Source organism: Leopardus geoffroyi, chromosome A1 (genome assembly GCF_018350155.1).
Source record: "Leopardus geoffroyi isolate Oge1 chromosome A1, O.geoffroyi_Oge1_pat1.0, whole genome shotgun sequence".
Taxonomy (NCBI): Eukaryota; Metazoa; Chordata; class Mammalia; order Carnivora; family Felidae; genus Leopardus; species Leopardus geoffroyi.
In genome coordinates, this window is record NC_059326.1 from 189,135,723 (window position 1) to 189,149,238 (window position 13,516).

The following is a 13,516-nucleotide window of genomic DNA, read 5'->3' on the forward strand; positions in this document are numbered from 1 at the left end:
TACTATTCTGAAAAGCACAGAGCAGGAATTGTGCATTACTAAAGGTTGGGCAAGGTTGATTTTCAGATGCTGCTCACATTCAAAACACCGTTTCTTTAAAAAGTCACTATCTATGCTGTCTTGCATGATGACAATAGAAATCCTTCAGGAGCAGGGAGCTCGTCTCTCAAACTGCTTATAGAAAATCTTCTACATAGCAGAGGAAGGCTAGCTGGGGACTTTTATGTTGTTATGGGAGAGGCCTTTAGCAATCAGAAGCAGAATTGGCATTGGTGGTGGTTTGTGTTTATTGTTTGATGAGTCAGTGGCAGTATTAGTTGTGTAGTTGCAGAAATTAATAACTGAAAGGTGATTCTTGGTCCTCCAAAAATACAGAATTTTTATGCTGGTGGATCAGATCATGGACTGAATCTAGCTCTAAGCCATTTTTAGGTTTGGTTTGCATGGTGCTTTAAGAAACTATGTATTTGTTGTTTTACAATTGAAAATAAAGAGAGTTTACCTAAAAATCCAGATTTGCAAATTCTTTTTATATTCAGAAGAACTGGTAATGTTGACCTACATTTTCAAATGGCAGCACTTAGGTCAAACTGAGAAGTTGTGTCCCTTTTGGGTGGGGTATACATTCTACAGTTTAGCCACAAACCCCACCTTTCCTATTGTGTTGTCCCTAGCCCATTTGATTTACTTACCTTTCTGCCTGGTCCTGTGAGCATTTGATTTTGTGGTCATTATTGAAGGGGGTAGAGATTAATTATTTCTAGCACAGTTCCTAGTATATGGATGGCACCTCATATGTATGTAACTCTGATTGTTCTTTATCAGTTACAGGGTCAGTTATTTAAATTTGATCCTTAGATCAACGCTGTCCAATAAAACTTTCTGTGATGATGGAAATGTTCTATCTCTGTGCTGTCCGATGTGATAGTCACTAGTCACATGTAGCTATTGACCACTTGAAATGTGGTTAGTATGAGCAAGAAAATAATTTTCTATTTTTATTGAATTTTAGCTAATTAAAAATTAAATTTCAATAGTAGCATATGGCTAGTGACAACCATATTGGGCAAAGCAGATTTCAGTAATGACATTGAACATCCTGTCCTTGCTTACAACAAAATGTGGAGAATAGATACTAGGGCTGTGTGTGTGAGTGTTCATTTTACAAGAGATTACTTATAGTGAGCTTCATCACTTAGGATCACCTACCTCCTGAAAGGGAACCCCCCCCCCCTTATCAGTTGACTACAATTCTTGTCAAAAACATATGCCAAAGACGTATGTTTTATAAGATGTTATATGTACATTTGGACCAATATACGTAAGTCATCTTAAGCTTGAATGCAAAGTTTCACTGCTCTCTTCCTCTGTCTGTCCAGTTAAGGGTACTGTGTAAACATAATAACTAGACCTGTGTGTGGAAAAGCCTGAAATTTTTGATGAGCTGCTGGCCCCTGCAATACATGATGGCATAGAGCCAAGATCCAGTGTTACCAAGGGGATTATGGAAAGCTGGTGGATCCCTGCCCTCCTAGACTGCTAGAAGGATCTTACATTCTTAGGACTCAGGCTCCAAAGGTTGCAGTCTCTTGCGTTTCCATCACAAATCTACACTGAGCACATGTAACGATCACATTGCCTAAACCAGCCACAAAGTAGGATGCTAAAAGATCCTTCTTTTATGCAACTTATTCATTCATTTGCATGCTGTTTGCTTCGCTGAGCCCAGCAGTCACAGCCCTCCCTTTTCCTTTGTCACAGGGTTGGAAACCCCAGAACCATCTATCAGAGCTCTGGCTTATTGGTTACTCACTGACCTCTGTCCTGAGACTTGCCCAGTCAACTTTTCCAGCTGAAAAATAAGTAACTTCACTTCTTCTGGGGATGTATGCACAGGAGGACAAAATAGTCTGTTTCATTCAAGATGAAGCTCTGAATTACAAACCCCATCCCCTAAAAAAGCCATCTTAAAACATAGAAAACCTAGTGAAAATGATAGAAATGGCTGTTGTAGCTAATTTTATCAAATGATGACTAATACCAATCCTCTTGTAATGGAAAAAAAAAAACCCATACATGAATATATTCTGCTTGGATCATTCATCCAGTCAGAAGGATATCTCATCTCTTCTCGTAGTCAGGTTCTGCAGAGAGGATACCAAGTCTTCCTTTTCTGTCTTTATGGGCAAACATCAGTGTAAACCCCTATTTTGACAGTGCATTGAATGAGTCCTAGAATTCAATAGGAGGAAAAAGACAAAACCCTTTAACAACAATGACAAAAGATCCTACATGGTTTTAAATTCCTTCTTGGGAAAATTCTTTGTAAAAATGTTTTCTAGGAAAAGACCAAGCTGATATCAACTGAGACTAACTAATGAAATGTTAAATTATCTGCACACAGATACGTTTTTAATGTTGAGTTTAGTCCGGGTCCCAGACACAAGGAGGCTAAAAATTCATATTCAGATAAGGAAAGGCAAACCTTGGCGAACAGATGGAGCAGAGTTCAGCATAAAGGTTTAATCCTATCAGGCCGATTCCTGTATGGCCATCTGGATAATCCGGCACACGCATTCAAGGCCTGTTAAAAATACGACTCCAGCCAAGATTAACATCACAGATTTTCCACTAGACTTGCTCATATTTGACTTTATGATTTTCCAGGCCCAGGAAGATTGCCTACGAATAAGGACTCGAGTATTCCTTGAAGAAGCACTTACATGTTTTTTTTTCTTTTTTTTTTTAACCTGATAATTGTTTTCTCTTTTCACAATATTGGCTGTCCAGTTTTGGAAAGTTATTTTCATTTTCCTTTCTTCCCTGGCTTTCATATCTAGAACTTTTCTTACAACAGGATAATAAGGAGAATTGGGCTAAAAATAATTTTGTGCATAAAAGTTCTCCTTGTCAGGAAGAAAAGAGTTATTTACTTATTGTATAATCAGAGGCAAGTGAATTTACTATTGTTGAAACAAATATCACAATTGGATCCATGAATAATTCATTTTGAGGATTCTCCCACCTTCTACGATAATTTTTTTTCAATGGTGTGGCTGATGATCCTAGAACAAGAGAGAAAAAGAAAAGAAACAAAAAACAGTGGCAATATTGGCCATTAGTTATTGCGGGATTAATATTTTGTATATTTTAATTTTGGATTTGGGAGATCAAACATGAGGGGGTAACAGCAAATTCTCACCTCCTTGAGTTTATAAAATTCTGAGCTTCCGAAGTGTTAAGAAACAATTTTTGCATATTATGAAACAATGCTATGTTGCTGTCATTGAATCAAAAAGCCTTCAACAAGTCTTTCAAGTGCAATTTAGAAGTTACAGGTACATCAAAATGTCAAGATTTTTCACTACTAAATTGTTAAATAACCCTGTGTGCTGAACCTACACAGTTATGGATCTCAGGTAGACAAACTCAGGAATCTAAAAGTACTTGCCCTAAAATGTTCAGATTACAATTGTTGCTCTAGGATTTCTGCTCTTCCCTTGCTCAGATCTGTGTCCACTGATTGTTGAAGAATTTTGCTGATTCAGAATAGAATAAGAAAGATGAAAATTAAACAGAGAGCAGATACAATTTGGACTTACTCTGCCTTTAGCAAATGGCATAGTTTGGAACTTAGCTAAACTGAGATACACCTAAGATATTCCCACTAGGTTAACTCTGTGTTAACGTAGATGGACTTTGGATTTACATTTCCATCTACTGACTGTGAGGTTTTTCTTTTCTCCTTTTCTGTGAGAGCCATTAATGTTGTCAAAGTGAAGGACTTTGCCAAATAAAGCCATTTTGGAATAAAGGATGGAAAACATTTGAAATTCTTGATCTCCTCATTTAATATTTAATAGATTTAATTGCATTGGTATTGAGAAATCTCCATATCATGGGTTTCATTTCTCTTCAAAGTGACACACACACACAGAGAATCTCTTTTGCATATATAATATATTATTCTTTGCCAAGTAATATTTAGATATGCTAGTGGATGGGGCAATAAATGAAGACCAATAACAAAACAAAATGAAAATCCTAATAAACAATAAAATGTTTAGCTGCATAAAGCAATTACTAAAAAAGAAATAAGGGAAGGCAGAAATAAATCTAGTCATTTAAGAGCTTTATTTATTTGTTTGTATTAAGAGTTATGTTTATTTGTTTGTTAGCTGATTAGTAGGAGTATGTGGTGAGGTTATCATTCTGAAAGTGAAGTTTGCACATGCTGGTGCAAGGGTTCAGGTCAGGCATTATAACTGCTATTGATTGGTTTCCAAGGCATCCAGTTGGAAAGTGGGTAAACCCAGAGTAGATTTGCATCCTGTACATAATGAAAATATAGAGGGTCAGTCTTCCTGCTAGGAGCAAACCATCTGTTTGTCCTCCTTCCTGGCCAGTAGCTGCCAGTTGTCAGGATCCAAGAATGCAGGTATTGGTACTGCTGATCTGGGAGTAGTCAGGAAAGTAATCATTTCACTTAAAAAACCTAGCAAGAATCATTGCTTTGATTTAACAAGAAGGGTGTATATCTACGCATTGAGCCCAAGTAGAATTCCTTTGTGTCCCTGTCATTTCTGGAAGAGGCCTGCTGTCAAGCACAACTTCACCAAAATCAAGTAGATACAGAGAGAAAGGCCCTCATGAGATTATATGAGGTCACAAGTGTCCCATAGAAATGGGCTGAGCTAGGGGCACCTGGGTGGCTCAGTCAGTTAAGCACCTGACTCTTGATTTCAGCTTGGGTCGTGATCCCACAATCATGATAAAAAAAAAAAAAAAAAAAAAAAAAAGAGAGAGAGAGAGAGAGAGAGAGAAAAGAAGTGGGCTGAGCTCGTGGGTTTCACAAGTCTTAAAAATTTGGGACAATAACAGGAAAGTCATGTCCTTATTTCTGAAAAGATCTCCATTAATGTTCATTCCAGGCAAATGAGAGCCTTAAAAAAAATTCCACCTTAGAAGTACTGATGCAAGATCCACCTCCTCAGTCAAGTTAGCTGGCTAGGTTAAGCAAGTCGTTGTACTGAAGGTTCCTAGGAAAGTTTTACAGTCAAGTACACAACCTGGAATGATGAGACTGTTGGATATTCTAGTGAGCAAATAAACTCTGGCTTGTGGGGAACTGGTGATAATAATTATTATAGCAGCAACTAGCATGTTCTGTGCGTGGCACATAGTAAAACAACAAGATGCAAGCAGACACATCCTGCATTTTGCCACAAGTCTGTGAGCAGAAATTACTGCCTGGAGAGGGTAAGAGCTTTAGAGAGGCTAAGTGACTGCTTCAAGGTCATTCTGAGTGAGAGAGGTGCAATTTGAACAGCTGGAGCTGTTGCCCATTTGCAAATACTGTAATACTCTGAATGTTAAATCAACTTAACATAATTGCATCTTTCTGTCTTTATTCAGGAGCCAGCCAGTAAGGGCTGGTGCCAGCATCTTCACCTCCATTGTAAGCATCAGTTATCTGCTCCGTAGAAATGCTCATTAATAGAGAGTTCTGGCTGACAGAATGCTGAAAAAGGAGAGGTTACATCTTTTCATATATCATACACGATGGAAATGGGAAATCAGCTTGTATCTATTTTAGTGGAATTTTATCTTGAGACTTAGAATGGGACGAGAACATTTATATATTTACACATTTTACCAACTGATGAAGCGTTGTTTTCCCAGCATGTTTAAATACAGGAAGGGACAAAAGAGCCAAACAGTGCATCTTTAATGAGACTTCCATTATAGGACATCGACTGTCACAAAAGCCTCATTTTGGAGATAAGAGATGATAAATCTTGCACCCAGGTCATCTGTACGGATACCCCAAACAAGTGAGGTATTGATCACAGTACAAAGATTTCAGAGGCAAAAGTATGAGCAGCCCCAGGCCCCTGCTGATAGCTGCACACACCACTAATTCACCTCAATGGGCAGGCACCTCTGAGCTCAATTAACCCTTATTCCCAAGGCCACCCATAAACCCTGAGGTAAACATGGCTCTCCTGGCCCTTGCTTTCTATCAATGAAATAGATCATTTCTATCGGAGGCTAAGGTGCAATTCTAACTTACAAACTCACCTTGCTAAAAAAGGGAACTGATGCTTCCAATGTGACTGAGCAGGCACTTGCATCTTGTAACATTGATTCTGGAAATCAGAGAATTTTAAACTGCTGAGGGCATCCGTGATTTCTCCTGTCTTCTGTGGCTATTGGAAGGAAATATAAACGCTCTGGAGGTAGAGCAGGTGATAGCAAATGTCCCCTGGTGCAGTTGTCTGCACACAGAACATTAGTTGTTAAATATGTACTGGAGGCTGAATGATTTCTTTCCTTCCCTCTTTCTTTTCTTTTTTTTCCCCCCTCATTCTTCCCTCTCTTTTTCTTCTCACCACGACCATTGTTCAGAAGCAAATTGGAAATCTGGTAATTAGGCCCTGACTCACGGTGTAGTATTAGAGTCCCGAGCCAAAGTTCAACACCCTGAAATGAAATTTAAACCAATTAATCTGTTAGATTTTTATCGCTTGTCCGTGTTTTCTCAGCAATTCCCCCAGCACGTGGCCTTTGATCAACTCTCATACAAACGCTAAAATGTGTGCCTGCTGCTAGCAAGATGGGAATGACATTAACATGGTACTCATAAAACAATCAGAGCAGAGAAGCCCTCAAACAGGCAGGGCATGGTAATATTTAATAAAAGCACACACATAATCTTCAGAATTAGCATTTTGTGCCTTGCAGTACCTTTGGGAGAAGAGCTTTTATTTGTGGAGTGATCATTATTATAACAAAGAAGAGCTACCTAATAATTTCCACTTTAACTCTGCAATGTGCCACGAGCATTTCAGAGCCATTATGCTAAACTGTGGTGGGGTAATCATGTTATTGTCATAGTTTGAAGGAAAGAAAATCTCCTCTACTTTGGTGGCTGTTGGGGGTGGGGGAAGAGGTAAAAAAAAAAAAAAAAGGGCAAAGAAAAAAATCAACTTCAACTTTTATTTTTAATGGGATTTAGAACCAGGAATTGGCTTATCATCCTTGTGGTTACCACAGTGAAAATTCACTGGTGAAGAAGAAAGAATCTTTTATTAATTAAATTATTTACTAATTAAATCAAGATTTGGCTGGTAAAAGTGGTTTTGTATTCAATCAAACCCACCCCCCTCCCCTATTTTATAATATTTTCTTGGAGATAGAATTGTACTGATTATTACATTCCTGGGCTGAATTGAGTTCGTTTATAAATCTTTTCACCTTCAAATTCTACTGAATATATCCACTATGACTATTAAAAATGATCTCTCCTTGTCGTCCCCTCCATGTCTCTTTGGATATCTTGAATGAAAGAAAAACAGGTCCTTGGCTGCTCAGATGTTGTTTCGGCTTCCTCAGAGCAAAGCTTACCCAAAAAGAAGAGAGAAGGAGAGGCTCAGGATCTGTTAGTCAGCACAGCTGGGCTTTTTTTCTTTTTTTTTTAAAGTTTGTATCAATGTGCTCCAAATAGTACCTTTATCTCTTACAGAATTAAGTGCTCTGTTATTCTGTTATTTAATTTTTATTATGATAACATATTACCTTAATGTGTGCTCATTGAAAACATTCAAACCATTTGGCTTTCTATAGAGTAAAATTTACCAGTCTCCCTGCCCCCTCAGCCCCACCCCAGTGCCATTGCTCTTTCATATGGATCCACTGGGGACAGTGGATGTACGTCCTTCCAGACCTTTGTTCACGTGTAACTACATACACACAAGCACAGGTGCACAGATAGGCTCCTATATATATCATTTTTTAAGTTAACAAAATCACATTATTCATTAGACTGTAAATTGTGTTCTTACTTACCTAACCTACTTTGATATCTTTCCATGTCAGTTTATAGAAATCTTTTCCATCCATTCTGATGGCACTCCTAATATTCTGTAGTAGGGATATATCATAATTTATTTAACCACTCTATTATTGGGGGCACCTAGACTCTTGAATTTTTTGCTGCAGTGAACTTTTGGATACCTGTAGTTTAGGTACATTTGCAGGTATTTCCTGAGCTGCTTTTAGTCTGGCAGGTTTGTGAATAGGATAAAAATGTAAAATGGTGGCCTAGGCGTTAAATTTATCCCCATAAACATTTTGTTTACAGCCTACACGTTTAAGAAAATTGAATTAGTTGCCAGCATTTAAAGATTGGGAAATTCACATAAAAATCTAGTTCCCAGCTTCTTTCAAAAGATCAGAAGACCAGACCACACTTGACCTGCATTTGTGTGGGGAGTACCAGTGGCTAGACCTTCCCCAGTTCTTAGTGTCAGGGGCCATTCATCTCATGCTTATTCTGAGACTCTGAGCTGCTGTATTCGTTTATGTTTCTTGCCTTGGCCTATATGAATCTGTGAGTTCTTAGTAACTGCCCTCGAGACTGACCTGTTTATCTAGTCACAGTGCCTTCTACCTTGTCTTATTGACATCTTAGAGTTCTTCATTTGGGGGAATATCCGGTGCACTGTTAGATAGTTAGCATCCTTGATTTCCAGGCACTAAATGCCACTAACATTACTTTCCCACCTCTGTCTCTCAGTGGGACAGCCCAGAGTCCTTTACATATTTTCTAAACTTCCCAGTGGGGAAATACCACAGAGCTTCCTTTCAAGACCACTATGATACACAGATGTATAGGAGCACCTTTAGAACCCTCTGAAGCCTAACTTCAGAAAAAAAGTCTGCATGACTTACTTGTACTAGGAATGGCATCTAATCTCTAAGCTAAGATAGTGGATGGTTGAGTACAGAGGTAGGATGGATCGAAGAGTATGTCACTCTCTTCTTGGAGTACTTCCTTCAAGGGTTCTTTTCTCTAAAAAGCTAGGAAGATGGTGTCACATATTGTCTCCTCACCATGTTGTCTCTGGAGGCTTGATGATCTTTCTTTCTTTTAGCTAGTTGACAGTTAGCTTTGTTTCTGGTTGGTTGCTCACAGAATTTGAAAACATTATCACTTTCTTAGGAAGTGTTTGAAAGCACATAACACACATAGACATATATACTTACATGCGCTTTTTATCCTACAAATAACAAATGGAAAGAAGCGGGAGGGGGTCAACTCTAAAACCAGCTTCGCCATACTATCAGAACAACTTTGCTATAGGAGAGTCTCTCAGAGATCCAACACAGTCTTCTGCCTCCTTTTGTGCAATGCTAAGTAAGCCTGGAGGAGTCTAAAGTGTGCAAGCACACTTCTTTATGTAGAGAAGTGTGCTTGCATGATTACCAAAATAAAATTTAAAAAATTAAAAGAAAGCTAATACAGATAATGAACATCAAGACTATTTTGTGGTTTATGAAGTTAGTCACAGGGGTAGCATTTAATGATACCATTAGATTTCACACTTTGCCATTAGGCAAGACTCTTTCAAGACCAGTTCAGTTAAACCAAGATCCTATTCTTCTCAGAAGTATCTGGAGATATGGCACCCTTTCTGCTCTACTTTAACAACTAAGTATGCTGAGTTAGAAATTAAGAATTGAGATTTTGAGACATTAACCAGCATGTTTCCAAACTGCTTTTATTTTAGGAATTCTACATAATTGTTACATGTACTTTTTTTCTCTTATAAATGTCTTGAAATCATACATAATATTCTACCTTGGGTTTGGGAATACTCAGTCATGCATTTAAACATCTTTATTTCTAAAGAAAAAATTTTGCTTAAGAAAAAGTCCTGTGCCTATGGAGCATTGATCACAACCTTTATGTGTGTTAAAAATTGGACAAGAATTTTCAAGTTATGAATCATTTACATTTTCTTGATTAATTATTTTGTTTTGGGGAGAAAGTGAAGGAGAGAAAAGGCATCTGAACTACCTAGTTTTAGTTATAAATGCATTACTGTGAGTTCAGCCAACATGAAATGTTTAGTTTGGATATTTCCTAATTTCTCTGTGTTATTTTATAAGATGAATTTGAATCAAAATCAAACCCATTCTACTTGTTTGTGTGGTGGCACGTGAACGATGGTCCCCCCGGGATGGGCTTAGTATTTTCTTTTCTTCTTGCAAAAGTTAAAGCATGACATTTTGCCAATTTTGACAAAGGCCAATAGTTTTTTTTCCAGCTTCTTCCCGTTAAAATTAACTGGTGCTCTCATTGGCTTCAATATTTGGAAAGTCAGTCTTGGATACTTAATAAACTTTTTTATTAAAGAGAAGGGTCTCGTTTCCTCTCCTTGCGCAATATCTCCCTTGCTTTAGAATTTTGCTTTGTTTCTGCTCATAAAAGTAATCATGAGAACAACAGCATGGCACTGTGGAGTTAAAAATCATTGGTGCCCTCGGAGAGATTTCAAAAACATAATCCTACAATTACATTTATGCCTAGCAATTGCATTGAAAGTATGCTGTACTCATCAGACAAACCACCTCCAGTCTGTTTAGAATCATGGTATTTGCAAATTATTTCCCATCTCCAAGGGCCATTTATAAGGGAAAGAGAAGAGATATGAATTTTTTTTTAAAAAGTCCTTTCTAGAGTTTTATGCCTGGGAATGACAACAAAGCAAAGGTCATGAGACATTTTGTGGTTCAGCCCTGACTCAGCTATTTGGTTACATAATTCACCCTGAGTGACCTTCATACTTTACATCTATAAAATGGGGTCTGTGTCATTTGTTGAAAAAAAGCTTAATGATTTTTGTGAGAAATGTTGCTGTGTTCATGTTATAGGTAGAAGGCATGGAGCAAGAATGTTTTCCTGCTCCAGCCTCCTCTCTTTCTCACTTCCCTTTGGGCAGCAATGCTATCTAAAAATCTATCGATTTAACTTTAGGAAGTATGTTTAATCAGGAAGCAATTCTATAATGTTTCCGATGTGTTCCAAGAAGTCACCTAATTTTTTTTAATCTTTAACATCTCATGAATTAAAATTTGCTTCTGTGTTTTATTTCATAAGATTTCATGTTTGAAAATTATTTGGGTAAAATATTTGTATGTCAATAGAAACAATGAAAAAAATGCTTTTAAAAATTGAAAATTGCGCCCTTAGGTTTTAGGTCCTAAAGCAGCTAGAAAATTCTGAGATCTTGAGGGACTTCCTGTTAGTGAAAAGATAAAAGATATATTTTTTTCTTTTTCTCGAGTCTCCCATCATTAAAGTTTGGTTCTAACAGCAGACTCCTTCTCTTTTTCATGTGTGTTGAAAAGCAGCTACTCCCTGTATCAAAGCCATCAGCCCGAGTGAAGGATGGACGACGGGAGGCGCGACTGTGATCATCATAGGGGACAATTTCTTTGATGGGTTACAGGTCATATTCGGTACCATGCTGGTCTGGAGTGAGGTAGGTGTTGTCTGAACATTAATATCTAATAGGTTGGTCTAGTTGAGGATACTGTCTACACTTGAATTTCTAATAGAGTGTGTAGAATTTTGTAGTGCCACCCTGGGTGGGCCAGCTCTGGTCTACAGAACTCTGGGAAACCAGGAGACATGGGTTGGGTGTACCTGGAGGCACCACTGTCTACTGGAATGACTTCTGTCCTCTGGCCCTTAAGCACCAGGAGAGCTTCTGTTTTGTCATTTGTCCTCTTGGACTAGCTGTGGTGTGAAGGTCCTATTGTGTACTGGGAATGGGAAAGGAGATGCAAAGTCACAAAATATATAGGAAAAGCCCCATTCAAACTTTGACAAGGTAGTAATCGTGAATATTTGTAGACAGGGCCTGCTATAGGCCCATCTTCAAGGAACACCATTCCTATGACAGTAATAATCCAAGTGTAGGTGGTTCTTGACTTATTCAGTGACTCTTCATTCAAGAGTGAGTGATTTGCCAGGGGAACCTCAAAGAACCAAAGACTTTATCCAGGCCCAGGAATTTACAGCTCACAGGCCTCCCAGTATGTGACTGCAGCCACATGAAAATGACTTTGTTCTGTGTGCGTAGTGCTTTCTAAGCACTGTGATCATTATTTTAACCTGCCAGTTGACTTTTCTGGCAATAATCAATGTTAACTCAAGACTATAAAATGTAAACCTCACCATTATAGAGATGGCATGGAAAACTTGCCTTTGCTTTCTATATTCTGGGCCTAGATTTCTTGAATAGCATGCCCAGAGCCCTTTCTCTTTCACTTCCCCAAAGTTTAGAATAAAATCCATGCTAGGGCTATAAGGCACCACTGAGCTCATTCATCCTGCTTGCTTTACAGACAGTCGTGTGAACCACTGAACTTTTCTGGGACTTATTGTACACTAGGCTGTGTGCTCAGTGCTTGACGTAGATCATCTCAATATTCCCTCTGTGCCATGGGGTAGATACTCTTAGCATGTATCTTTTCTTAATAAAGGTATTAAGGCTTAGAGATAACGCTTACAAAACCCCGAAGCAGCTGCCCAGAGCCCATGAAGCATGGCTCATACGTATGTAGCCACACAAAGAAGTCAGCAGCAGAACTGGAGCTAGAACTCTGACTTTCTGTTTCCATTTCTAGCTGTCCTACCATGACGCCACTGTTCAGCCTATCTAGATACTTTGTGTTTTCTCTCTAGGTGGGCCATAGAGGTGAGCGGAGTTAAGACTGTGATAGTTGAATATGTTTATCTTTCCAACTGGAGCCTGTCCTTTTTAAGTCTTCTATGTGCACTTCTCCCTGGCAGTAACCCGCTCAGGCCAGCCCCTTGCCAGCCTGTACTGCCACTGCTTTTGTATTTCCCATGCTGCCGAGTAGCGGTATGCACTTGGCCAGAGAATCAAAGCTCTCGTAAAACTGAGTCAGAGATGGGCTTTTCAGTCCACCATACTAATTGTTGTTCAAGTTGGAACATTCCCGGCATGAAAGGTGGACTGAGCTTTAGCTGACGACTGCACCCCATTCTTTGTTAGAACCATTGGGTTGTAAAATTAGAAGCATCACATACAGGGCATGTTTTGCCGCCGGTCTGGTGCCTTCATCCCTGCTGGAGACAGCGGTCCTCACAAAGACAGCTTCTGGCAAGTTGTGGGTTATATCTTCATCCCTTTCTATCCCTCATTCTGTTGCTTATCATTGAAGTTGGGAGAGGGGAAGAATAAATATAACATGGACTTCTTGCTCTATATTACAGTAGTCAAAGTGAGGCCTGAGAACTGGCAGTAAGTCTTACTGAACCTCTGAGAATAAGGTGGGTTAGTCTGAAGCTTCCTTTAAAAATTTGTGTCGTCTTAGTCCAACATTGCATTGGTTATGGAACAAGGACTTTGACATATCAGGAAATCATTATTTGTACTCCCACCTTGTTCCCAACCAAGGCCCTTGTGTTTTCTTTCTGTTCCTCCATATTCTTGCCCTCTTTTGGGAACAGATAAGGAAGGTTAAATTCTAATTTAGATTTATCTGAATTACTTTAAAGGATCTGTTTCCATATAACAAAATCAATGCAAGTCATGAAACTTTGTCCTTCTTCCTCAGTCCCTCCACTGCCACTGGCTTGCATGTACCAGAAGCCTCTCACAATGAATCTTATGAGTCCAGCTAGGAGGTGAGGGTG

The 13,516-nt window shown here is 38.7% G+C and overlaps 1 protein-coding gene across 11 annotated transcripts in view; it reads left to right on the top strand.

The window, feature by feature from the left end:
* The window catches only part of EBF1 (EBF transcription factor 1), a 388,691-nt gene that overhangs the window by 279,468 nt on the left and 95,707 nt on the right, over nt 1-13,516 (top strand). For 6 of the 11 annotated variants that reach the window (XM_045503357.1, XM_045503392.1, XM_045503371.1 and 3 more), the window contains exon 9: nt 11,200-11,330. In XM_045503357.1, coding sequence (XP_045359313.1) covers nt 11,200-11,330 — 131 coding nt within the window. Of the gene's footprint in view, nt 1-11,196; nt 11,331-13,516 lie in introns of all 11 variants that reach the window. The other 5 variants (XM_045503361.1, XM_045503380.1, XM_045503350.1 and 2 more) reach the window with 1 other exon arrangement.